This window comes from Sinohyriopsis cumingii, chromosome 5 (assembly GCF_028554795.1).
Source record: "Sinohyriopsis cumingii isolate HCF-2022 chromosome 5, ASM2855479v2, whole genome shotgun sequence".
NCBI lineage: Eukaryota > Metazoa > Mollusca > Bivalvia > Unionida > Unionidae > Sinohyriopsis > Sinohyriopsis cumingii.
In genome coordinates this window covers 9,793,761-9,821,644 of record NC_142965.1, presented here as the reverse complement: position 1 = coordinate 9,821,644, position 27,884 = coordinate 9,793,761, and the positions used below count along the sequence as shown (strand labels likewise).

The window sequence follows — 27,884 nt, the reverse complement described above, 5'->3', positions numbered from 1 at the left end:
TTGTATGCCTCTTGTCAGTTGTAGGTTAGTTGTCTTTGTCAGTTGTAGGTCAGTTGTCTTTGTCAGTCAATGTAGCAAAATTCAAAGGAATTTTAATTGCTTTTTCAAAGACATTTATGTACATTGTTGATAAGCGCACACCGCAAGGTTTCTGACATTACCATTATATTGTCATGTAGTGCCCACATTTATTGCTGAGAGAAGAATAGTTTGGTTATCTGCAATTTATTATTGATTATTATGTCTATTGGCCCTTTAGCGTGCATATATATATATATATATATATATATATATATATATATATATATATATATATATATATATATATGAACGCGACCTCGCAAAAATCTCATATAGGGAGAAAGATAAGTTAACATTCAAGTATTTGTGTTACTTAGTATTGCAATACAAGTATTCCAGTTGTCAATGTAAGATAATATTGCATTTCAGTTATTATAGTTATAGGTGGAAGATAATATTACATTATAAGTATTGCAGTTATAGGTGTAACATGATATTGTCTTACAGTTATTATATTTGTTGGTGTAAGATAATGTTGCATTACAATTATTACAGCTGTCAATGTAAGATAGTATTACATTACATTTATTACATTTGTCAATGTAAGATTATATTGCTTTACAATTATTAGTTGTTGGTGTAAGATATTTATGATTTGTTTTAATGTATCAATCTATCGTAAAAGTCATACAGGTCATGTAAGTGTTCCGAATCGACTATTTCAGTAACGAAAATGGTTTTTCCGAATTTGATTACACATACTTTTAAATGGCGATTATTCCTTTATTTGGATCCTTATACATACATGTTTCGTTTTTACGGTCATGATTTACACGTCCCGAGAAATACAAAGTCCAAATCAAAATTAAATTACGTGGACATTTTTGGACGAGGTCAACTGGAAGGTGGGTTGCGCGATGTGATGTCACAATGAAAGCAGCGTGTGTTGAAAACAAATTCGCATTATCCTGTTAATTGTAATGAAAATGTAGGATATCCACTTTTCTTGACTCGTTTAGTATCTAGCTCCCATTGTAAAAGTCCATAGCGATTAATAATTTTTGTCTGGAAGTTTTTGATGTCTTTTATGGTGCAGACCATTGCAATAGCCAAGACTGAATAGACTTTGGTAAACTAGTTTAGTATAATATTATAGAATAACAATTAATATGTAATTTAAGTTGAATAAATGTGTCCACATTTACTAAGTTGACATACACTTTAGGCAGAAAACTGAAGTAAAGCATCAGTCTAAAGTGAAAAGTTATATAAATAAAGTTCCGTACCGTCCTAACAAGACCTTCATTAGAATTAGATATGAAAGTGACACCTTTCGACATGTTCGGTTTTCTCCAATCCTACGCACGCGTATGTGTTTTCCCAAAAATTCTAGATAAAATAGAAATTTAAAGAGAAAATAATATTTATCGTCTAGAATTGATCAAAAGGTATTTAATCTCTTTTTCTCTAGTAGACTTATTTAGCATGGAACATCTTCCAATTTTCATTTCCAATTTGCTCCTAATTCATTGACGTCATATTGTAAAGAAGAACAGCACTATCCTTTGACGTTCTATTGTAAGCAAAAACAGTAATATCACTACTATTCTGTTATAAGCAAATACAGTACTATCATTAATATTGTATTGTAATTAAAATATCGTGCTATCACTGACATTCTATTATAAGCAAATACAGGTCTATCATTGACATTCTGATGGTAACAAATGTTACGTCTATCTGATTAAATTTATATTTATTTTAATTTTATTTGTTTGTCTGCTTTAAAAAAATTATTCTATTATATGCTATTACAATATAATCTTGTTTACGTGATTTGGAATTTTCTTCCTCCAGAAAATAGTTTGACCGTGACAGTTTCTTTGATAAACACAAAGCTGACCTAGTTCCTTATCCTTAATTCAAAATTAGTAACAGCCACGTGAACAAGTTCTTTTTAAAAAAATTTTATTGTGGGAATAATAAGGTTAAGATCGAGGCTGTCTTGGATACGTGACCCTCGACTTGTAAATAGTTTCATTTTAGTGAAGTAAACAACTTTATTCTCTGAATAAAATGATTGGTTCTTATCAAGGACATATAGGAGCTACGTGATTTTTTTAATATGTAAACATGATCACGTGACCCTTATCCAGGCATCTGTTTTACGCATTATTCAAGTTTTAAAGCATTGCTTAGAGAGAGATTTCTCAGTCTGGGCTTAAAAAATGTTTTGATGTCAAGTCGTTTTCTTCTGTTGTAGCCAGTTTTCGAGTTATATGTTAATTATGCTTCAGATTATTTGGATTCTAAGAGAATAATTCGTTTCTCTGGAAATATTTTTTGTGCTCATACAGAATTCTTGAACAAAGACATTTCTTAAAAACTGTATTCGGATTTCCAACACTGGAGTGTTACTTGTGTTTCTACAAGGAACTGTAGACCACAACACAATGCACAATACAGGATACAGAATACATCACCACCTTCCATCTTGGATTCTTAGCCGGGACTCGAACTTTAATTCATTAGAACATTTCAGTATTATGACCTCTAACATTTTATTCGTGGATTATTCTTGGCTTATTTTTGGATTTGATTCCTAAAACCGTAAGTTCATATTTTTTTCATTTTTATAGTATTTATCCAGGGAAAAAATTAGTTTGTTAAATTTTTCAAAGCTTGTTGTTTTCACTCTTTCTTGTCTTACTGTTTATTCGAGCCTAAAAACGTAACATAAGACAAAAGCAGTACTATCACTGATATTTTACTGTAAGCAAATACAGCTCATTATTGACATTTTTCATTTATTTCAATCATCTAGATGAGAAATGTTTAAGCAGTATTACATTTTCATATAATATATGATACAAGAAGGCGGATGGCATGTACTCCTGTGACCAAATTATTGACAATAACAACAACAGCAATAATAATAATAATAATAGAGATCAAACTATGATATCGCCTATGACAAATGCATTTGGTATAAACTGACTTAATCATTCTATCTTTTATGGTAAACTTGTCTTAGCCTCTTTTCAGGCATATATATATATATATATATATATATATATATATATATATATATATATATATATATATATATATATATATATATATATATATATATATATGTGTGTGTGTGTGTGTGTGTGGGTGTGTGGGTGTGTGTTGTGATGTGATTTGGATTTTTAACGTAGCTTTAACAATTTGTCAGTCATATCGCTTCGATGTCTGCAATGTGGCAGTTTATAGTGATGTCTAGCACTGGAACATCATGCCGCAGAGATGTAGCATGATGTCCTATCCAGTCACATTATCCTGACGCCAGGCCGATATATATATATATATATATATATATATATATATATATATATATCGTATGAAAATAACGATAACAAGTATTTATAATCCCCGTGTTCTAAAAGAATTTAATATTATACACAATTTCATCGCAAACCTTTCTACTTTCGACTCCCCCTCGTCTTTCTCATGCATAAGGGACAAAATACACAGTAATCTGGAGTGAGAAAGAAAATGAATTTCGGCCGCGGGTACGAGGCACACATCGCCTTGCCTGCACACACAAGCCCATATTCCATCACGACTAAGCGCACAACATCAAAAAATGATGCAACTGAGACGGTGTTATATGCACTCGTGCATCATTGTTTGGTGATGTGTGCTTAGTAGTTTTGAAATATCTATATTTTTTAATTCTCTCTCTCTCTCTCTCTCTCTCTCTCTCTCTCTCTATATATATATATATATATATATATATATATATATATATATATATATATATATATATATATATATATATATATATATATATATATATATATATAACTATGTAATAGAAAGCGAAATCCGCAATTAAAAATTAATCTTGAATTTTTCATCCGTTTATCTGTTTATCTTTTGGACAAAACCAATTTAAATGTAATCAACCCTCCAGTATCATTTTACTGTGACTATTCAATCACGTCCCGATCTTCCAAACCATAAATATATCATTGTATATTGTAAAGTTCTGAAGATAACTACCCAAACATAATCTCGTGTTGCTTGTTTCTCTTACTTATTAGACGTGACGTGCGTGTGTACTCTTTCTTATTTGCGTTTTTAGTTACTGGTCATTATAAATTGTTTTCATATAATATTTGATAAATGTCACTGCCTATCACTTGTTTGCACTTGGTATTTAAGGCTGATGGAATAACACTGTTTCCAATATATTTAATAAAATATTTTGATTTTTTTATCCCTGGAAATTTTATCTCTGGAATATTTATTAACCTATTAATAAAGTTCAAATCACAAATTGCATCGTTAAATTTCAGAGATATAAATATTTTTGTCAGAATTATAGATATTATATCCTAAAAAGGAAACGAGAAGCTTACGAAACCAATATAAGCACTGAAGACAACTTGCATTTATCTTCAAAGGTAGACAATGGCAATTGTTGTACGTGTTCTCTCTTAGCACTTTGTATTTGATTATATGATATTACAAGAACGACAGCAATTCGCCATGTCCTTTTTAATCTCTTCCATTTTCTTACACAAGTAGGCTATTCGTCTGGGGGCTTTTCGTTTTAAAATCAGAATACGCCTAATAATAATAATAATAATAATAATAATAAATATGTGTTGTCATAAAAATGCCAGTTAAGTAAATGTGGATACAGTATAACATAAACGAGTTTTCTTTTCTGGACAACGATATTGCATAAATACCTTGCTTCTCTATATACTTGATGTGCCATTGCGTTTGTTGCCAAACTATGGTACTAACCTACACAGCTAATGACTTGATTTTCCACTGCATTTGTTTGTTGCGAAGCTATTGTTCTAACTTAGAAAGCAAATGATTTGATTTTCCACTGCGTTTTTTGCCAAGGTATAGTACTAACTTACAAAGCAAATGACTCGATTTTCCACTGCGTTTGTTGCCAAGCTATTATTCTAACTTGGAAAGCAAATGACTTGATTTTCCACTTCGTTTGTTGCGAAGCTATTGTTCTAACTTACAGAGCTACTGACATGATTTTCCGATGCGTTTGTTGCCAAGCTATTGTTCTAACTTGTAAAGCAAATTACTTGATTTTCCACAGTTTGCTGTCAAAATCTAATTCTAACTTGGAAAGCTAATGAACCACAAGTCAGGAACAATGCTTAAGAAGCCTCTGGCAAGTTTGTTTAGAAGAAATGGATATTGTAAGAAAATGGTCTAATTCTCTATTGGTGATTGTTAACATGACTTGGTAAAAGGTAGATACTTTTTGATTGATTTGATTGATTAATTGATTGATCCATTCACCAATGTATTGATTTTGTAAATTAATTTTTATATACCTTGCAATAATTTCAAGCAAATCACAGCATGAATACCCAGTACTTTAAAAATATTAGGTAGAAAAGAATTTGCAAACTGATGTCATGACTATTCATTGCTGATGGGTTAGTTGAATTAATTGGTACAAGAAAGACGGTGATTGATTCGTTGATTGATTAATTCATTCGTTGATTAATTAGTTTATTAATTTATATACAATAAGACCATTCTCAACGATCACACGTGTGGAAACTAACTGTTCTGGAAGACATTCTGTAGGTGAATTTGCAGCATGATCTGATGATCCCTTCTAAATTACTATTTCCTATTCATATTGCTTACTGGAGGCAACTAAGTTTATTTCTTATTATACAGAATGTCTTTATTAATAACCGATCACGTAAACGAAAACTGCCTTTTCTGAGTTTGCCCATTGATCTCATGGTCGTTTCATATTTGCTTTGTGTCTGTAGATTTGCTATTTGGATTTCCTCGAGTACCTTGAAACCGCTGTATGTCGCTCGTGTTTGTTTCCTTTATAACGAAGTACGTGCATAATTTGGATCGGTCAGAGCGCCGAGGTTCACCAGTAGTCATTACAATAAAGAAATATTTCACCTTCCACGTGGACATAAAGTTCGTTTTCTGCTGCAATGGGCACTTGACATCCGGCAGCTTTGAAATATGCAGTATTATATCTGGCCAGGAAAAGACGGACTTAACTGCTGCTTATGTGAAAAGTATTTGACGGACTTAATTGCTGCTTATGTGAAAAGCATTTGAATAATAGCTCTTCCAAGCATGCGTAATGGACGGAGACGATAATTTTTACAGTCACTTTGTGGAGCTCTGTAGCTGTCAGCTATACTTGAAAGCTGGTATTGTGTTTATCACACAATGAAATTCAATTTACAAAGTCCATTAAGTCCTGCGTAAATTTCGTAACAAAGTAATGCTTTCTTTTTTAGAAAGCTCACATGTATAACTTTTCCTTGTGGAAATACAGGCATAAAGGAAACTGTGTATTAGCCTGAGATCATCCAAAAGCGAATTCAACAAACAAATTCTTTTGCAGAAGAGTGTATTTGTGAGATCCATTTGGGTGTATTCTAATATTATCGTTACCATTTCAAGTCTAAATTAGTCGTATACTGAAAACTCTTTTCTGACAAATATTGTTTCGTGACACGGGCAGATTGTTGTCACGGCTAACAACATTACGCATGTACTCTAATTTTATTAGTGTAAGAGTTTGGTCAAGGACTGTAGGAGAAGTAAGAATTTCTTATCTTGCCTAAATGTTGTGTTTTCCTTTGACAAAAACTCAGTTTGCGCCCAAAGCGCTCGGGGTAAGAACGTTTTGGCAGATGAACAAGTAATTTTGAATATTATAAGCATTTCAAGAAGGTGTGCCAGTGTCATCGCGGAGTGACCACAAGTCATTCCTGTCTTTTCTCCATTATTTAGATCGTTTCTTGTTTCTTGATGAGCTGGATAGGTTCTCAGAACAATAATGAATAATGTCACCTTCCTTGCAGTAATCAGATAGGCAGACTTTTGTAACACACGCTTGTCTTTTACCTGCTTTGAAGCGCATAATAAATTTTTATTGGTCTGGACAAGCCACAGACGAATTCAATCAATGTTCATCTTCAAGCGATTTATGCACAATAGGGCCATAGCATATTCTGATATTCATTTTGTGTTGTCTTGGGATTGCCAAGCTGGTACAAAGTTTCTTAAAGCAAATATTTTGAAACTATAAAGCATGTGATATGCTGTCAATTTTATATCAGTCCTTTATAATACTGAAACTGAGATATGCAGTTGCAGATTCTAAAACCATCGAAGATACAAAAATGCTACTTTTATATTGGATACCAAAAGTTCGACATTTATTTCGGATATTGCATGATTGAAACACTCTGTTGTACCGTGTATATATCATCCATCTATAACCCTGAAGTGTATAATATTTATCTTAATACAGTGACACTGTTCCCCGAAGATTTTGATGTCTTTTCTCATAAGTGACGTAACATAATTAGTTGGTTCAACAAATATCTACACCAAGTTATATTCTGAGCGCGTTACTCACTAGCATGTCAACATTGTCCACAACGTTATTTGGAACACAAAATATTCACGAATGAAAGTCACTTGATTTTGTATTCCATTACGCATGCTAAAATTTGATATATTAACTCTAATATTTTGTTATATTTAGTTTTAATGCAATCAGCTTCGTCCCTGTTAAAGGGGCAGAACTAGTTTACAAGTCAGTTTATGGTTCATTCTTCAGTGTATACTCAGCTCTTTCGTTTTAGGAACATAGTGATATAGACCGGGTTACTCTGAAATTTTAATGAATTGGAATTGTCTTGGAAATTTAGATAACGCTGGGGAAAAGTTCTGATACCGAGGTAAATAAATGTATAGGTAAATAAAGAAATACGTGTATAGGCAAATAAACAATTAAAATATTAAAATATTAAAATAAATAAATAGATAAATCAATATATATTTTTCATAGTTTAATGACCTTTGAAAATTGCTGCCAACATCAAAAGCAAATCGTTGTGACATTATAAATTCCTTTGATAATGACAATATTTCAATACTAGTTAATTTATCCAATCATTAAAATTCCACTCTTATGAAAGTTTCTCGTAATTACTGCGTATGCTATTGGTACCCTGCATCCTCGGCTAATGAATGAAATTCGTGTTCTATCCATACAGTTAATACGTTATTCCATGACATTTTTGGTGTATCCACACAGATACTATGCTATTCCATGACATTTATTGCGTATCCATCCAGGTACTATGCTATAGAATGACCTTTATGGTATACGCTTACAGTTAATGTACCATTCTATGACATTTACAGTGTATCCATACAGTTACTATGTTATTCAAGGACATGTATAGTGTAGCCATCCAGTTATTATGCTATACTATGAGATATATTACATATACGTATAGTTACTATGGTAATGAATGACATGTATGGTGTATCCATATAGTTACTATGCTAACTCATGACATTTATCGTGTATCCATAAAGTTACTGTGCTAAATCATGACATGTATGGTGTATCCATACAGTTACTATGCTAATTCATGACATGTATTTCGTATCCATAAAGTTACTATGCTAAATCATGACATGTATGGCTTATCCATACAGTTACTATGCTAGATCATGACATGTATGGTGTATCCATACAGATACTATGCTATGGAATGATATTTATGGTGCATCCGTACAGTTACTATGCTCTTCCGTGACAGTTATGTTGTATCCATACAGATATTATGCTAAATCATGACATGTATGGTGTATCCATACAGTTATTATGCTATTCTATGACATTTATGGTGCATCCGAACAGTTACTGTGCTATTCATTGACATTTATAGTGTATCCATACAATTACAATTCTATTGCATAACATATATGTATAATTTATCCATACGGTTATTATGGTATTACATGACTTTCATGGTGCATCCACACATTTAATATGGTGTATCCACACGGTTATAATGGTGCATTCACACAGTTGCTATGGTGTATCCACACGGTTACAATGGTGTATCCACACAGTTTGGGGGCCCCGAGTGGCCGAGTGGTCTAAAGCGCTCTCCGTTAAGGATCATTGCCATCTCACCTCTGTCTGCGTGGGTTCGAGTCTCGGATTCGGCCAATGTGGGTATGTGAGAAAGCTTGCCAGTAGCTTCTCGTGTGTCAGTGGTTCTTTCCGGGGTTTTCCTGGGTTCTTCCTCCACCATTAATACTGGCCGCCATATATAGCCTATCGTGTGCTGAGAAATGGCGTTAAAATACAACAACAACAAAAAATCCACACAGTTAATATGCTACTACGGGAGTAATTATCGTGTAATGACGCTCTACATGCTGAAACAAATTATTATATTTGTACCCGTCTAATAACACATCGAGCTGAACATAATGGTACACATTTGCTTCGACAACAAATGTAGGTAATAACGAAGTACATCTCTCCGTTACATAAACTCTATAGTTTTCAAGGCTTAAAGTACGTTGCAGGTATAGATCTCAAGTGTACCTGTTTAAAAAGCTACATTCATTGCATTATACCAAATAATTTAATTTCGTGTGATCTAAAGAAAAGTATTTGCCAAACAAACCTAAAAATTGCAAATGTGAAATGATCCACAAAGATTAAAGACAAAATTGACTTAGTATAAGAAAATGGATGTATTTAATGCAGTATACGATTTTTTCGCTTTAGAATTCGGATTTTGTTTTGTCTCCACATTTCCAGACTATTTACAGCTCACTATAATGTGTAACAAGTGGTTCTCACTAACGCATGGATTCTGAGTAAAAATTGTATGGTGAATCTCTACGGATTACTTCATCATTTTCTGAATTATACCCAAATCTTGGTTATATCGGTTTAATTTCCGCGTTAATTGAGATAAATGTGACATTTAATTCATTGGATGTACTTGATAGTTGATCTATTACCTATAGTTTGTGTGTAATGAGAATCCATTATCACTGCGTCCACTATCTCATAAATTCAACATTTCCTTTATTGGTTCAGAGGAAGTTTCCACTCTCATTATTAATGTTGACACAGACACGACTTAAATACGCATGATCCTAACAAAAATACGTTCATTTTTGCCCAAACGAAGACGCTGTTACTTGGAAACGAATTAAAACCTCAAAACTTTGAAGCTTAAGTGCGACTGAGATAAGAAGGAACCAATGTGACTGTCTGGCTAGGTAACGTTGTAAACTTGATCAACATGCTGTTAGAATACTGAATGCTTGTAAACCATTATTTGGTTCTTACAATAGCTCTTCTCAGATAATAACCCCCGCACAACTGTCTAAACCTTTGTATTCTGTTCTGCGATTATAATTTTTAAACGATAAATTATAAAGTAATGTGCAATCAAATGAAAAGCCCAAACAAAACGTAACTTTCCTTTACTGTTATTATTATCAGGAATATTGTGTGATTGAATATGAAACATTAACCCCAAAACATGTCGGTATTAGTCTGCATTACCGTATATACTCGCTTATTACTCGAGTCGAACAGCAAACAACAAAGATCCTGATCTGCTGTTGTACAATGCGCCAGTCGATCAGGGTTTATATTGTTTGTTATACTGATTATTCCTAACAAACTGCACAGACACAGAGATGGATCTGTGCGGTTTGCAATTGGATTAGTCTTATAAGCATGTTTATAATTGCTGAAGTTGTGCAATGGCCTCCATCGATATTCCTTCTCAGACATTAGAAGTAATTTCCTGCATTAATTTTTCTTTACAATAAAAAGTTATTTAAATATAATTACTGACACTTATAAATATGTATGAATGAAAAAAGGCTACATTTATATGCTTTTGTCTGTATTTTACTGCGACTGTTTATCGTGCTTGCTTATTACTGTACGGTGTGCAGCAATATAAGCCTTGGAAATAAGTGGCTTTACATTCCGTCCACACAAGTTGAATAAAGTGCAGCTAAGTTTAACTGAGCTGAAAGGCTAATTTCTACACCAACTCTGTCGTGCATGTGACAGTCAAGAATGTAATTCATGCATGATTTTATGCATTTATAGCAATGGGGTGGGGGTGGGCAAAGATTTATTCTCTTTGGAAGGTCTAAAGAAACCGCACTTAAGAAAAAATTGTTGACGGAAGGTTAGATCTCAATAACAAGGACTAAACTTACATCTATTGATGGCTGCTTGATAACTTTGCTGGTTCAATTTATTGCAACTGACAGATCAATTGATTGATTATTTGATATATTTCATTCCTACGTCATTCATTCTTCCATCCATCTATTCAATAAGTAAAGTAATTTTCATCAATTCGTTTATTTTAAAATGACGACGTAGGATGCGTAATCATGAAAAATATTTATTATATTATTTGGGAAACAATTTTTAAAACAGTGCGTATCATCAAAGATTTGATGCATTGCGAATGATACTGTTTTAGATGTTTTGGTTCGATCCTATTTGAACGGGAATGTCTTCTTCTACACGTCAATGAGGGAATCATGTGCGTCATTTTTAGCACATTAGTACGTCAATGAGGGAACCATGTATATGCTTTTGATTGCTCAAATACAGACTCTACTCTAAGACTAATCTACAATAGATCAAAATAACTTCCACTATATTAGGCAAAGGCGAATTTAATGATCATGCGACTGGAAAAGAAATGACTTTAAGTCTTTGCGAAATAGAAAACGAGATTATCTTTGAAAGTTATTGTGTTGCTCCGTTATTGCCAGGTCAGGTTACAACTACTATTGTAAGTAACAGTAGACGGTACTAACTATGAATGTTGCCCCGTAGGGTCAGCTACACCTGGATTCCTCTGAAAAATCCTTTCAGGTGCCAGGTACGCTGGCTGCGAGGGCAGAATGCAAGAGTTGCGTGTTTATCGCAGGGCATCATCTCAGCGCAACGGGAATTGATGGCCTTCCATTGCATCCGGACTCATCTACAGACGTCTCGACATTTTGTCGTGTCACTGGATTCCGGCGGCCTGGACAACAGAGTGAGAGTGACTGCACTCCCTCACTTCAATCCAACGGATGCTCAACTCATGAGATCATTTCCATCCCTACATAATAGTGTCCTGTGGCGATGGACAAGTGGCAAACGAGCAGGTGTGGATGCACTTGGAGCTGTAGCCTTAGACCTGCACACAGGCGGGCTTTTCACTGGATCGAAACAGCAGTGGAACAATGCAACCCACTTGCTGACTGAGCAGCCCTTTTTAGAATAACGCTGCGCATCTCTGGAGCAAGAAAAGGTGCACTAATTAGTGCCCGTTTCAATGTTACCGTCATCAGCATATCGCAACTGACCGGAATCCCACCTTAGGGGAGGAAATTCTAACAAGGACAAAAGGTGATATAAGTCATCATCAGTGCCTGGAACATGTGCACAATAATCGCTAGTACATCAGCAGCTAGGTTAGAGGGGAAAAAAGTTCTAGTAGCTAGAAAACTGGCAAGATCCAACATCCAACCCAGTGCGAAATTAGCGTAGCTCACGAAGGAGAACTCACCGAAGTATTAGCCTGCTCGACCTTTTTCTGGAGTGGCTGAAGAATAGAGGAGCAACATGAAACTGGTGTGGGTATACCATTAAATCAAAGCTAACCAGCAAGCTCACAAATCTTTGAAAGGGCGCGAATGACAGATTAATGCAAAACGAGTCTCCCATAGTCTGGAAAAGACATGCATCTATCACCGGATTCTATGCACCCTTCATCGCCAACCCAGATGAGATCAAAGGCAAATTTTATGAAGACCTGATCAAGGACTCCTTGCTGAGACTCAAAGCAGCTTCAAGATAGAATGGGGAACACACACTGTGTTTGTAGCTCGTCAGCCCCCCCGAGAAATAACAGGAAAAATCTCCAAACAGTACACAACATCATCGTCTTGATAAACGTCTTTCACACAGGCAGTCGATGAAAACTTTAGGAGACAATGGCAAAATTTGTTTGCCAGGAGAAATTCATCGTTATAGTTCGGCATGTATCGTGGACTACGGTGACTCATCTTAACCATTCCCAGTCATCAGTCAGGAAAGGCTGTGTATTAGGCCAACCTTCTTCAGCATGATGTTCTCTGTCATGCTAATTGATGCATTCCGCAACTATGACACTGGGATCAACATCAGATACCGGGCTGCCGACAAGCTCTTCAATCTGAGGAGACTAGAGCCGAAGACGATTTTACAGGAAGCTACTGTTTCTTACCTCCATTTGACTGACGAATGTTCCTTGAATGCCAAATCGGAATCTGACATACAACAGAGTATGAACTATTTCTTTTCAGCTTGTGACGATTTCGATCTCACAATCAGCATCAAGAAGGCAGAGGAGATGCACGAATCGTACAGGAAAGCCTTACATAAAACCTACCATCACATTTAAAAACCAAACACTACTGACAGTGGACACCTTCTCCATCAGTATGCACCTCCCTCCCAAGATCTACAAATCCACTTTGTTACCGACCCTGCTGAATGCATGCGAAATCTGGATAATGTACAGACGCCATGCCAGGAAGCTAATACATTTTGATATGGTCTGCCTGAGGAAATTGGAGAGAATGCGATTGCAAGACAGAAGGTCTCACACGGTCAGGTATTTCAAGCATCCACAGATGTGATCGGCAGGCCACGTCACCAGGATGTCAGAAGAGTGACTACTAAAGATCTTATATGGCAATCTGATGGAAGGAAAGCAGTCTCAGTGTGGTCTAAAGAATCGGTTCAAAGATTCCGAGGAGTCTTCCTTGAAGCACTTCAGTACTGACTCTGAGTCTTGGGAAGATCTGGCACATGATTGAGCCACCTGGAGCATACTCATCCATACTGGAGCTACAGACTTTGAGCGAGGGAGAAGTACAGAGGCAGCGCAGAAGCACGGGCCGCTTAAATCTAAGAACTGGAGCACGTCTTCTATTGATGAAGCAAACCCAAGCGGCCTCTGCTGTCCAATGTGCCAGACACAGTTCAGGTCGAGTTCCAACATAAACCAAATCAGTGAAAGATGTCATGGTGATCGTCGAGCTCGAAGGACAAACAATATGAAACAACAACCGTTGCCAGTTATTCTCTCATGCTAACATTAGGTGTCCTAAAATAAAATTCAATATTAAGGTATGTTTTGTTCTAAGTACATTTTACATCTAACTCCTGTGAACAGAAAACTGGTAAAGTACAATACATCAGCCTTGAGCTACTTCGAAGTTATGACTGTTAGAGGAAAGGCCAAACGTGTGTTCTTTGAAAAGAAAAAAAAGAAAACAACTGAAGTCACTGGTGCATTTTCCGCTAACTAGAGTTGTGAACCGCTCTGATAAATAAAGTCTTCTGCAGGTTTCACGAAATGAAACCGCTCATATATTAACAGATCATATTACATGCTGGTGTCATGAAATGGAACCGATCAGATAGATCATATTACATGCTGGTGTCATGAAATGGAACCAATCAGATAGATCATATTACATGCTGGTGTCATGAAATGGAACCGATCAGATAGAACACATTACTTGCTGGTGTCATGAAATGGAACCGATCAGAAAGATCATATTACATGCTGGTGTCATGAAACTTTACCTCTCAGAAAGAAAAAAATATATGTCGATGTCATGAAACAGAATCGCTAATAGGTCATATTACATGCTGGTGTCATGAAACTGGACCTCTCAGAAAGATAGAATTATATGTCGATGTCATGAAACAGAACCGCTAATAGGTCACATTACATGCTGCTGTCATGAAGCGGAATAGATCAGATAGATACATTATATGTTGATGTCATAAAATGGAGCCGCTCAGACAGATAGAGGATAACTAAATGTTTGAGTTGATATATAGAGGATAGTTTTTTTTCTACGTTAATACTGTTGTATTTCATCGTGTGGTGCCAAAAACACGTGATATTGTAACGAGAGGCGATGCCACGTGTTAAGTTATATAGTTTTTGGCAGCATAGGATTAAATATATGCGGTATTAACGTAGGAAAAGAAACTTGATCAAGAATAGAAGATTAGAAGATTAAACTCGCTCTTCGCACTACACGCACCGCACTCCATTTTCGTAAATTCACTTAAATTCACGTCACGTTCATAGCCTGCTCTAATTTCATTATTAAAGATTACTTTTTATATCTGAAAAGTAAGGCAGTTTCTATTTATTTGTTCTAGCTCACAAGGTACTCTATTTTTGTTGTAGCAGGCACAACTTTTGTAGGTATATACAATCAAGCTTCGCACGGCATGACGGGAAATCTTTTATTTTTACACGTGAAAGGATAAGGATATATTTTTCACGTGCAAAAATATACGAATGAAAATATATGAAAATTATTTCGCCAATAAGTCTCTATATTTCACATGTAAGTTTATAATAAAAGGAAATATTTCACGAATGAAGTGGAAATATTGTATTTTATTAGTATATTTTCCTTAAGTTACTTGCTCAGTAACATCAGTGTCATAAATCTTTCCACAAGTATCTGCAGGAAAACCAAAACCGTTTAAGGACGCATTGAAATAAAGAACCAAGGAATTTGTGGAGGACTAACATGGGGAATCCATTTGGTTTACATGCTTCTGTATTTAAGATCTTAATCTGTGACTGAGAACGCAACTTCATACTCGTATAGGTATCATGAGCTTTCTTTTCAATTCTAGTATTATATGTCACTCACATTTGTCTTTCTTTTTTTGTGTGTGACGCTTGCCAAACAAGAGGTCGTGAGTTCGAAACTCTCAGCTGCATTTAAATGTTTTAAAATACTATTATGTATTTTTATCTTCACACTTTATTTTAAACTCGCTAATTTTTCAATTTTTTTTTCTATTACTTTATTCCTGTCCTAGGACGGGCAATAAACTTAGTTAGTTAACCCAGTTAGTTGAATAATAAATATTGATATAGTCCGCTGACGCATAACGATGATTTTGGTACATACTTGCAGTGAGCAGTAACAATGACACCGACATAACGTGTGAGAGGGGCTACCGTCTCAACATTACCGTACGCGATCAAGACTGCATAGACAAGGCTGGACATGATGTTTGTCATGGTGGCGGACACTGTGTCACTAATATGCATCAGGTAATTACAAATCAGTTAATGTTTTTAACAGCACAAGTAGGATGTGATTCGTAGGAAGGAAAACAAACTGACAAGTTCCATCCTGCATCGAGAAGTTATCTAGATTTTGCACATAATTTGCGACGATAGCTAAGTATTTTGCTTGCAATCTGACAGACGATTAACAATGACAAAGCTTTGTTCAAAATGGCATATCAGAAATGTTAAAGAATTGATTTGTTTAATAAATCAAGTTAGCATAGTAACATTACATTATTTTAAGCATGGACCTTTCTTGTAGTAGTTTGTCTGAAGATACTTTGTCGCTTACATTTGCATTTTATCAAATTGCAAAACAACTTTGTCGTTGCAAGGCATGTGCAGCAACTCATTTAGGAAGAGTTTTGTTCGACTGCTTTTAATTGAAATCAGTGACACTTGGTTAGTTTTGATGAATGCGAGGGATAGTGGAATGTTTACATTACGTAGGTTGAAAACTGTTTACATAGGATATCCAACGCGATTCATGTGAAGGTCTGTAAGGCTTGATTGAGTCACTGTTTGCATGTCTCTTTTAAATTTCCTTAATTTGTTTACAGTAAATAATTAATGTGAATGTCTATAACCACATATACATGGTACACGATTTCTATATTTATATAGTATTTCACGTACTCAATTCATTTCTAATTGAAGGCAATTTTGTCGTATTTGTCAATATTTAGCCTTCCATTTTTAGTTATCTGTATCACTGAAATCATTTTGGTGCAGATTCAATTATTTACCGGTGATGCCAGAATTTTAACTTAACCAGTAGCTCGTGAAATATCATTTATTATCCTTAAGTTATACTGTCTGGTTTGATCGGAACAACGATATCACAAAGGTCGCTCTGTACTTTGTTGAAGCAAGAAAACTGCAGCAAAGCTGCGTGAATAGCTTGGTACAAAAGCAAATAAATAAAATGTAAACTTTGCGATTTTTTAGCAGTTGAGGATTAGGTGAATGTTGGTGGGTATATTGCATTGATTTGTTTACAAAATATTGAATAATACTTCATGCAGATGTCTGACTCAAAGTTGGCGAATTAAATACATAAAAATCATTAATAGAGACAAAACTTACAGAGCACTGCTGACTTACATTGTGTGACGCAATTAATTAAATTATTTCGTTTTAGGTCTAATATTCTGAAAAAACACACACATGTATTTATATTGTGATAATGATTTATTAGACATCTCTTTTCTCGATCTGTTTTGACTTCCGCTTTGGAAAAAAAAAAGAAAAAAACTAATAAGCACATCGCTGCGGCCAATGGCTGTGGCTGACGATTTGCCATTTCTTACAAATGGATTGTCAAACACTATAAAATGAAATGATGCAAATACATTATAGAATTTAAGAAATACATTATGCACAAAAATATTAACTATTCTCAACAAAATTCAACTGAAGCAATAGTTCAATGTAACATCTTCAGAAAAGCACAGTAATAAGCACATTAATAACAATAAATGAAGGTATGGACCTGGCAAAATTGTGAGGTGCAAATCCAGTTTTTATATTTAACAAATATGGAGAAAACGTTGGTCTTCATTTTTTGTTTTACTTCGATTACACATCTTCTCGCAATTTAATGAATGTGCTTTCGACAGCTTAGATGTCGATATACACTGGCCTCATCTGTTTTTCCCGTGTAATTCTGATAAAATAACTTAATTGAAAATAGTGGTTATTTTGAACTGCCCTCAAGGCTATTATTTTTGCTACATCAAAATAGCTTAATTGTTGTCACAACAAATCGATGATGTTTCGTCAATAATTACAACGTAATCAATAGATTGAAACAGTTGAAACCAAACATTGTTTTCAAACACGTCATCAAAGCTACAAGAATAACATTAGATTCATCTTGTAAACGTTTCGTCAAGTATTATTTATAACTCCTGTCTATTTTGTGCGGATACATTGTTTCCTTAAATAATACAAAATTGGAAGGTATCACTACGATGACCTTTGAATCTCTTTCAGAGAGTCGATGTTATTAGTAGGAATTGGAAAGAAACGATGAAAACCACTGAATGTGGTTTTAGTAGACTGTACGTATCTCATTCTCACAGACGGTATGAAACTATCACTGCCTTTCCGCCATAACGTTTATCTTACATTGTTATTTAACAAATATAGTTTTCAAAGGAATTCATTGTACGTATACTCCAGCAATATTTACTTCCTTTGGGTATTCATCTTGTTAAGGAGGGTTACCTTTCTTATTTAGAAAGTTTTCCTGTCACTTTAAAAAAAATCATTTGCTTATTTTATTGAACTGTGAATATAATGATTATAATTTTTTTTTCCTTTCAAAATTGAGTTAAGTCGAAAACCCATGTTATGCTGATGTCGTTATCTAGGCTTTCCCCCTTGTATTTAAAACTCGGTGTAAGACGTAAGTATCAACATTATGCAGAGACATTTTTGGGTGAAGTAAATCGGAGATTTCTATGGTAACCATTCACCTTGGATGGCAACATCTTTCCACTGAAAGTATGAAAAGAGGGAATCAAACCCGTGACCACAGAGGTGCTAAACAAATGCGTTATACTAACCATATCCATAACCCAACGACAGAGCTGTCATATTCTATATTTGGATCAAGTACTGTCAAATTACAACGCTCTGGAAAATTTTCATCTCAGCTTGTTATTAAAAGTGTCCTGAAATAGAGAAAATAGGATCACTGTTATATAACTTAATGCAAAATAAGAATCAATTATTAGATATTTTTCTAATAGCAAATATTAAACCAGTTTCACTGCCAATTTGACTTGTAGCTAAGACATTTTTATTTTCCTTAACAAATTCATCCAAACACAGACAGAAACGTGAGTTGAAATGCCAAAAACTCATCATGGTTTAAGATCGCCCTCGTCTCTTTCCGATAAAAGTCGAAAAAAAAATCGATTTCTAGAACAAAATTAGTAAGTTTACAGCGGAGGAACATATGGCTATATACGAAACATAGTTCCTTTTACTGAAAGATAGATGTTATAAACAATATTTCGCAACGTTTAAAACATCGATGAAATACCTGCAATGTTTAATTTTCATAGTAATTTCCTGGAACAAAATGAATACAAATATGGAGAAACGATTTAGTTTCCCTAAATTCAAAGTACTACTTAAGTTGCAAGTGATGATGTCACTCCATTGAATAGTGGTGAAATAAATAAGGCTATTACGAATTTATATCAACAATGGGCACAAGAGAAGTTCATTATGCCGCCTATTTAAATCAGCTGTTTTCTTTTAACTGGGGCCTTAAAAGGCCGATGATTTTCTAAGTGTTAAATTGTCATAAGCTTCCAGTTTTCTAAAATTAAAATACTTCACCGAAATCAAAATAATAACTGCAAACCATATCAACATCAGAGCTTACTTACTTACTTACTTACTTGATCAGGCAAATGTAAATTTCAGTTAGAAGTTCAAAATATAGAAGATATTGGCATTAACGGAAATTTCTGTACAAATCTGCAGAGTAACTTTCTTAGACTTATTTGTGGGATGATGTGAATAAGATAAATGATAAATGCTATACTTTTACTAGGATATTTTCTGCTTTAATGAACTTGTTTTCATAGACGACTGGAATACCAGTCATAAAAATAATACCTTGCAGAAATCTACCCACAATGACTTGCAAAAATGGCCGATTTGTGCAGGACGTTTCCGATTTACTTTCGTCTGAAAAATAATGCTTTTATATAAAATTTGCACGTATTTACTTGCAAAACTAACTGATCTCCATTGTTATTAAGAATAGTATTTATCTACTTTAATTTTGTAAAACATTATTTTTTCCTTTTGTTTTGAAAACGGGAATGGTAGAACTATTAGGCAGTGCCGAAATGGTCTGTTGTTCTGAGCAAAATGTTACAGCACAACAAATTTCCATGGGAGATGAAAACTCTCCAACTAGTAACTTGAACTGCATGCAGATTGGATAATGGAAACAAACAAACAGAGAAAGAAATACATACAAATCCAGAAATTTTATACATTAAAAGCCTCATAAACAAACTAATACAATATCAAAGTTGCTCTTCCGTGTAGTTATTTGTAAATTTGTGCAAAAATATTTGATTGTGCAAAACTTGTAAACTTCAATGAACCTGCGTTATAAAATATCGAAAACTTGCATTTTCATTGTGACGAAAGAGCATGTATTTGTATTAGTCCCTGATTAATTGTATCCAGTCCTTTTTCAAATTTATCAAAATTATTTTTAGATTTATTACTCTTGCCGTTGTTGCGAAGGCTACAGAGGAGATTACTGCCAGTTAAACTGCACAAAAGAACCGTGCATAGATACTGACGCTTGCAGTAGAATCGTGTGCCAAAATGGCGGAATTTGCGGACTTCTATTATCTTTCAATGACACGAAAAATTCTACAAAACATCAAACGAATGTAGTGGATAATGATGATGATGATGACTTCTCCAACAGCGACATAGTGGATAATATAAAAGGTACTTCTATCTAAAATGACGTAAAACTATATTTAGCAGTGATGTAAACTTTTGTTTCAACGTGAAAATTAACCACTGTCGATACACTTTTATGCATATCTACACGTCGAATTCAGGGCCGGTTAAGCTGGGTGTAGAGGGCGGGGCACTTGAGAGAGGAATTCAATACAGTTCTAAAAATGCACATTGAAAAATACTTTAACTGTCTTTTATGAGTTTATAACTATTATATCCATATTAGTCTCAGTATTAGATGATTTAGACACACACACACACACACACGCACACACACACATATATATATATATATATATATATATATATATATATATATATATATATATATATATATATATATATAATTTAAACACATTTAATTTTATTCATGGCAGCCGTGGGTTGCGGGGGGTGTGTGCAGTTAACGTGCCCACTGTCCCCTCCCCCTTTATCCGGCCCTGCTTGAGATTAGCATAGTGTACAGAAAGGTGCTAAATATGCACATACACCCAACTTATTCGACTGATATTCTATTTCATCAAATAAAATAGAAAACAACAGGACAAAATGAGAAACAATTTGTAATTGAGTATTGATTTAAATAATCTTTGATGGTTTATTACGATGTGATCTCCACGAAGTTGCTTCCTTTTCTTGTCGATTTCCTACAGAAAACTACAATCATTTTCGTTTTGAACGCAGGCTGTTTAATAACGCAAGAAATGAGTTTTCTGACAGGTTACAAAAACGTGAATATTATTATTGATTCTGATACATTGTTATTGGCAAGGAACTTTACACTGCAGGAAGAAACATGCTGGTGCTATAGGAAATGCAGAAATTTGTTACGAAAACGAAAATATTCACAAACAAGGGTTATATGATCATAGCTAGAAATTGTACGTACGAAACTTCACCGAACACTGTCATCATCATTATCATCATCATCATCATCATCATCATCATCATCAATCTCTCAACCCATGAGGTCGTTGGGGCACCACAGCTGACTTTACAACCAACTCTCTCCATCTTTCCCTGTTCTCTACCGCCCTTTGCGAATCTCCAAATCCCATGTCTGTCCACTCCTTAATGTTCTCTTCCCACCTCTTTGTTTGTCTGCCTCTTATTCTGCACCCTCACACTGTGCATTGCAAGATTGCTTTTGCCAGTCCAAATGATCTTGAGACATGACCGTACCACTTAAGTTTACGCTTTGTTTTACAGTGGTCAAGAGATCTTCATAGGATCCGATGGCTCGTTGCATCCTGTTGTGGACTTCTTTGTAGATCTGATGTGAACATCCGTAATTCACAAGCATACAAAAAGATGGATATGATAATCGAGCGCATCAGCCTTAATTTGGAACCAAAATAAATGTTGGTATCTTTTCATATTGGTCTCAACCTTGTTAAAGCTGTTGTTGTCTGGGCAATCCTGCAAAGTAGTTCTGGTTTGGAGCCTTCATCTGTGATAATTGATCTCAAGTACCTGAAGCTTGCGACTCGTTCCAGCTTCTGTCCACTGACCTTTATTTCTTCACTGATGCCATTGATGTTGTTAGTCATCAGTTTGTTTTTTTCGGCGCTAATCTCAATACCATATGTTGTGGAGGCTGTGTCGTGGCGCGCAGTGCTATTCATAGCTGTGTTGAATGTGGTTGTTAAAGACTCGAGATCGGTGTCTTGGCTGTCCAGAGTTATCAAAAGTGCAAATCTACCACTTATCATTGCTTAAAAGGCTTCTGCGACGTTTGGATCTTTCAATTTTTCAAGGTCAAATCTGATTCTTGGTTGTTTAGGCTTTTAATCATTTTCAGGTGGAGGCGAATCGTTGTCATTAATAAATCATGGTCCCTTCCAATATCTGCTCCTGGAAAACTTCGTGTTCTGCCAATATTCAGTCCTGTGCAGGATCGTTTTCTCACCAAGATGTAGTCAATCTGGTTGTGATGTTGTCCATCTGAACTGTGCCAGGTCCATCTTCAAGATGCTTTGTGAGGGCCGAACGTGTTGGCTAGCACAAGAGTCATTTGTTTCTGCATTGCAGAAGGGTCCACATGTGCTTTTCCAGTTTGTCTGTGAGTCAACTCTCACCATTGCAATCCAGTCTCCTTGTACAAAACATAATGTCCTTCTTGCGTGAGATGTCAGTGACATCATGCATTTGGTTGTAAACATTGTCCAGTTAGTTATTATCATAGTTAGATGTGGATGCGTACTCCTGTTTGATTGTGATGTTGAAGGGAGTCGCCCTCAGGCGAATGGTAATGAGCCAGCTTGAGACTGGGCAGCAACCCATAATTCTGTTCACAATGCCCTTGTGGACAATGAAAACCGACGCCATGATTGTGTTTGTCCCCTCTTCCGCTGAATAGAGCTTATGCCCTTCATCTGTTGTTATTTTGCCAAAGTTTTTTCCAGCGCACTTCGCAGAGGCCAATAATGCTCCAGTTGTAACTCATCTGTAAGTTCTTTCATGATGATGTTGTCTCTCCCACGGATCTTGGTAGTGGGGGCACCAGTAGCATATTTGTCACTTCCGTCTAGGTGTGCAGTGGAAGGCGCGGTCATCGTTGACCCGGGCTGCGACCGATCCGGTATGGAAGAATTGTTAGTTGTCATCATGTGGTGTGTCAAGGGCAAGATACAGCCTGGCAGAGCCCATCCCTCTCCAGACTGGATGACGACAGCCACAATCCACTGATATAGTGTGGCACGCCCTGGCCATTAGCACATGGTCGTTGAGCTAATCTTGGAGCCCTTCTGCCCTGGCCGTTGATTTCATCGAGGAAGACTTCCATCCAGTGATGCTGTGCTATTAGCACACTATTTTACCCATAGCTGGGAGACTCGTGGCTGCAGAAGCGTCTTATTCCATGGTGTACGGATCCAATGGACCTGTACCACTACCCATATCACTCGGCTTTTTTTTTCTTGCTTCATCCCTCTTTATTAATTATATTTAGGTACGTCTCATGTCATGACTATTTTCACAAATCTGTTCTGCATGTTCGTTAATAGTTATTTATGTTTATAATGGAGAAGAACTTGCAAGTTGAAACACTTCCTGTGATCTTCTTGGCAATAAAATGTTGAAACTAAACTAATGCCTTTTATTACTGATTGCAATAGGCTTTGTATACTACTACTATTACTACTACTACTACTATTACTACTACTACTACTATTACTACTACTACTACTATTACTACTACTTTTATTAGCATCATGAAAATAGATCGTCGAGAGTGAGCTAAAAGAACAAATAATGAAAAAAGAAAAGAAAAACATGCAACATATTTGCCATGTATTTTCTTATTTTCTCATGCAACCTTAAAATGTTGTATTTATCGGTCAACATATTTAATGAAAATCCGTGGCTGTGAATACTTAGCAGAGATATGTTGTAATTGTGGGAGCTGGGTTTTTTCTCTTACAAAAAAACCCAAATTATATAGACATACTATTCAACGATTTTTGGTACATACATTTTTGATCTAGACAAACTATTATTTTCTTTTTGCAAAACAAATTATCAAGACAGTCTAAGTTTTTTACAAACCACAAATTATTTAGACATGCTATTATAAATTTCTTAAAAAAACCCACAAATTATTTATACATGTTAGTATATGTTTCTACTTGGTAAATGTATTAATATTAAAGTGTATTGGATTAAAGACGTGTTCTCTTTTTAGAGGTAAACGGGAGTTCGTATGGTTGCTTATGTCCAGCTGGTACAACGGGTACATATTGTGAACACGACATTGATGACTGTAATCCTAATCCTTGCATCAACGGAGTATGCAGAGATAAGAAAAACGGATATCAGTGTTTCTGTATGCCAGGTAAGTAGTAGATAGGGAAAATGGTAATCAGAGTGTCTGTATACCAGGTAAGTAGTAGACGGGGAAAACGGTTATCAGTGTTTCTGTATACCGGGGATGTGGCATATAGGGAAAACGGATATTAGTGTTTCTGTATACCGGGTTAGCTGCTGATGGGCAGTACGAATATCCACGCTTTTTTATTCCGCGTAAGTAGGAGATATACACTATCTTATTATTGAACTGTTGATTCCTCTAACTACGAATGAAGGTAACAAGTATTACTCTGTTATATATTTTGGCTCGAGAGTTACCAGCAATAATACGAAAGCCGGATAAAGGTCCTTGTTGGCCTTAGGCATTTTTTTAATAAAACGATTTACATTGATATAACTCTTCCTCTTTGATTATACACTTTTCAGTAACATTGTGTTTCCATAGGCACTAAGTTCATATCAATTTAAAAATTAGTGATTAAGGAAATTTATAAATTTAAATTACCATATACCTTCTTGAATGGAATAAGTATGCCTTATAAACAACATTAATGGTAATTCTTCGATTTACTGATATTAAACCGAATCTGTGTTTGTGTGATGCCTTCTTTATAGTTGTATTGGCAATGAAAGGCAGAGGAGATAAAAAAAAAGGTATTAGATCGAATTTTAATGAGGTGTCCGATAATACGAAAACCCGGGATCCACTTTTCACCTGAATTACATCCATCATATCAACGTTAGGAGTGACCAAATTGGATTTGACATACAAGTTGCACGACACGTTTTATACAGTAAGGATGATACTTAAACGCCTTTCGGATTAATGGTTTGAATTTAAGATAGAGAAATATAGGGATTTATAAAGGGTATGCCGACACATAAAAATTTGGAAGAAACCGGATTCTATTATTTGAATAAAAGAACAGTCTGTCGAAATTATGTCCAATATGTGTTTTAAAAAATGTCGCTTACATTCAAAAGAAAGAGTCCCTTTCTCTGCTACGGCACTTTTCCTCTTTAAAACTTAACGATCTGAAAACGAAACTTTGCATTTCCATTCTACAACAGCGTGTAAATTCCCGATTAATTTGTGCATGTCTTGTTAGCATTCTACAGACGTATTCCCTGACAACGGTGAAAGGTTTAATTAAATCGACCGAGTAAACACTGTACTATGAGGAACTGGCATTGGCTTTGGTAGATAGTTCTTCAACTTCATATCGCAATAGCTCTCCCTCGTCTCAAGACGGAGATATATGAGACTTTCATTAAATCCTACCTTTTAACTAAATTTGTTTTTACGCCTGGCGATAAATGAATCAGTGCTGACATGATGGAATGCCATTCTATTACGATCCATTTAGCGCGATTGTGACTTAATCGTAAGGAAGACTCGTTTTCCTGTTACTGTTAGTCTGGCGTAAGCCAGGACATTGTGATTGATTTTGACGTGGTCATTTCCTCCTTTCGATGACATCGTCCAGCTTTTATGATGTTTCAAGCAGGGGAAGTAACGTGACTGTTAATGGAACTACCGATTCCTTCATTAAGTGATCTTTGTCAATCTTCCCACATTTAATGATACGTTTGAATTTTCTTATGAATCAATTTTTTAAAATAATTTTGGGTAACAAACATGTACGTAACTCAAAATCTCCAAACCTAATAGCAGCAAATGAAACCAAAAATAGCAATTTGGATGGCCTTTAAATATAAAAAAAAACAACAAACATAAATGTCAGACAGATTACTTAAATTCCTTTGACGTAAACTATTATGCAGCTCCGAATCTATTTTTTTTATACACGTCCACTGAACACATTTTTCAGTTTTATCTAATGCTTTGATATTTAAATAGCGGAGACAGTAAAGTCAATTCGAAGGCGTTATTCTGCTCGTTGTCTATGTCACTTTGAAAGGCATGTGAATAAACCGATGGTAATATCGCCAAAACGACCCTATATAGCGCACGATAATGAAGCCGAATATATCTACATCCGTTCTGCTTGCAAAAGAAAGGATCTGAAATTCTCTTTGATGGAGTTTTATAAGTTCGAACAGCACAGCTTAAGTAAATGTCTGTCAATTAAGTGCTTTCTTCTACCGCAAAATTGCATTATATAATAACTGTAGTTCAGATTTTCTTCCCGTGTAATGGGTAATTCTATGCCTTTGCACATTCGGTACGATCTTTGGGGTAATAAATAGGATATAAATGTTATTTTATTGCTCATCAATTTCAATAATATACAATAAATGTCGATTATTTTGTACATTTGTGTTTCTTGTTTAATACGAATAGGTTAACGTCGTGACGCACTCCGCAGACCTTAACGCATGCTAATCTAAATGCACACCATCCCCTCTCCAGGAATAAACATTTATCTTTGTTATCAGCATCTATTTTTCGCAGGATGGCACATTCATTCATTCCTCCTACTGTATTGGCGTGGTTTTTATTCCCTCGTGAGTTTCATTACTTAGTATGCGATGAATCATACCTCTCGCAATGTTACATCTTATACCAGGTTCGAAGACAGACAGCTTAAAGTAGAAAAAACATTTTCTTGTATTATATTAGGTATGTCTATAGCTTAGGACAATTATTCCATCAAAGGCAATGTACCTTGAAAACTGTAGCAATTTTAAATGTGTAACATATGTAGTTTTGTAAGACTTAAGGCCTTGATTGTATGGACGCTTTTTCCTAATTACGTACGTGGACACTGCTGAGATTCTACCTCAACTAATATTTATTTGTTGCTATTTTTCCTGAATTATGAATACGAACTTTAATTTTACAATCTTTGCACGTGCACAAAGCGCTTTCAAGTCTTTTCATACTGATATACCATGTACTTTTAGAGAAATTTTGTGATACTGTTTAGTGATTTTTTTCCCGATAATTTCTAGTCAGCATTGTGAACTTTTTATTAAAATTAAACCTCCTGTGAAGCATTCCTGTAAAGAGTATTTACGTCGAAGTGACAAACTTGTTGTGACAGTTCGAGTTTCCCATCGTGGAAGAAAATATGAGATCTGATAAACTTTATCACCCATGGCACTGTATATGCTACAAGACTTGCATGTAGTGATTGATCAGATTTTTCCTGATGTGACATAACCCATCCATTTTATTATGAAGGCGTGGTTTTTATTTCATAATGAGTTGCATTGCTTGTGAAACATTGTGCCATTAGTATAGTATGACGCATATCTCTCGCACATTACGTCGTTTTAGTTTATGTATGTCAATGAGTTTGAGGAGAAGACAGCTTAGTAAAAAACAAACCCAGTGAAATGTTTGCATTCATTGTCATATTACGTAATTCTGTAGCTTACGAAAATTTATCCAATTCCTAGACCTAGGACAATTTTAAATGGTATTTTGACTTAATCTGACATTGTCAGTATCATTGCAGTCATCATTGTGTCTTTACCTTGGACGGGAATGAAAATATAACATATGTGTAAAATATAATTTTTGTAAGACATAAGGCCTTG

General features: G+C 35.1%; 1 protein-coding gene across 1 annotated transcript in view; it reads left to right on the top strand.

Annotated features, from left to right (window-relative positions):
- Window positions 1–27,884, top strand: part of LOC149798613 (uncharacterized) — a 163,083-nt gene that overhangs the window by 48,464 nt on the left and 86,735 nt on the right. Inside the window, exons 4-6 of the mRNA XM_089956951.1 lie at window positions 15,904–16,043; window positions 20,315–20,555; window positions 24,253–24,402. Of these exons, the coding sequence (XP_089813077.1) occupies window positions 15,904–16,043; window positions 20,315–20,555; window positions 24,253–24,402 (531 nt within the window). The remainder of the gene's footprint in view (window positions 1–15,903; window positions 16,044–20,314; window positions 20,556–24,252; window positions 24,403–27,884) is intronic.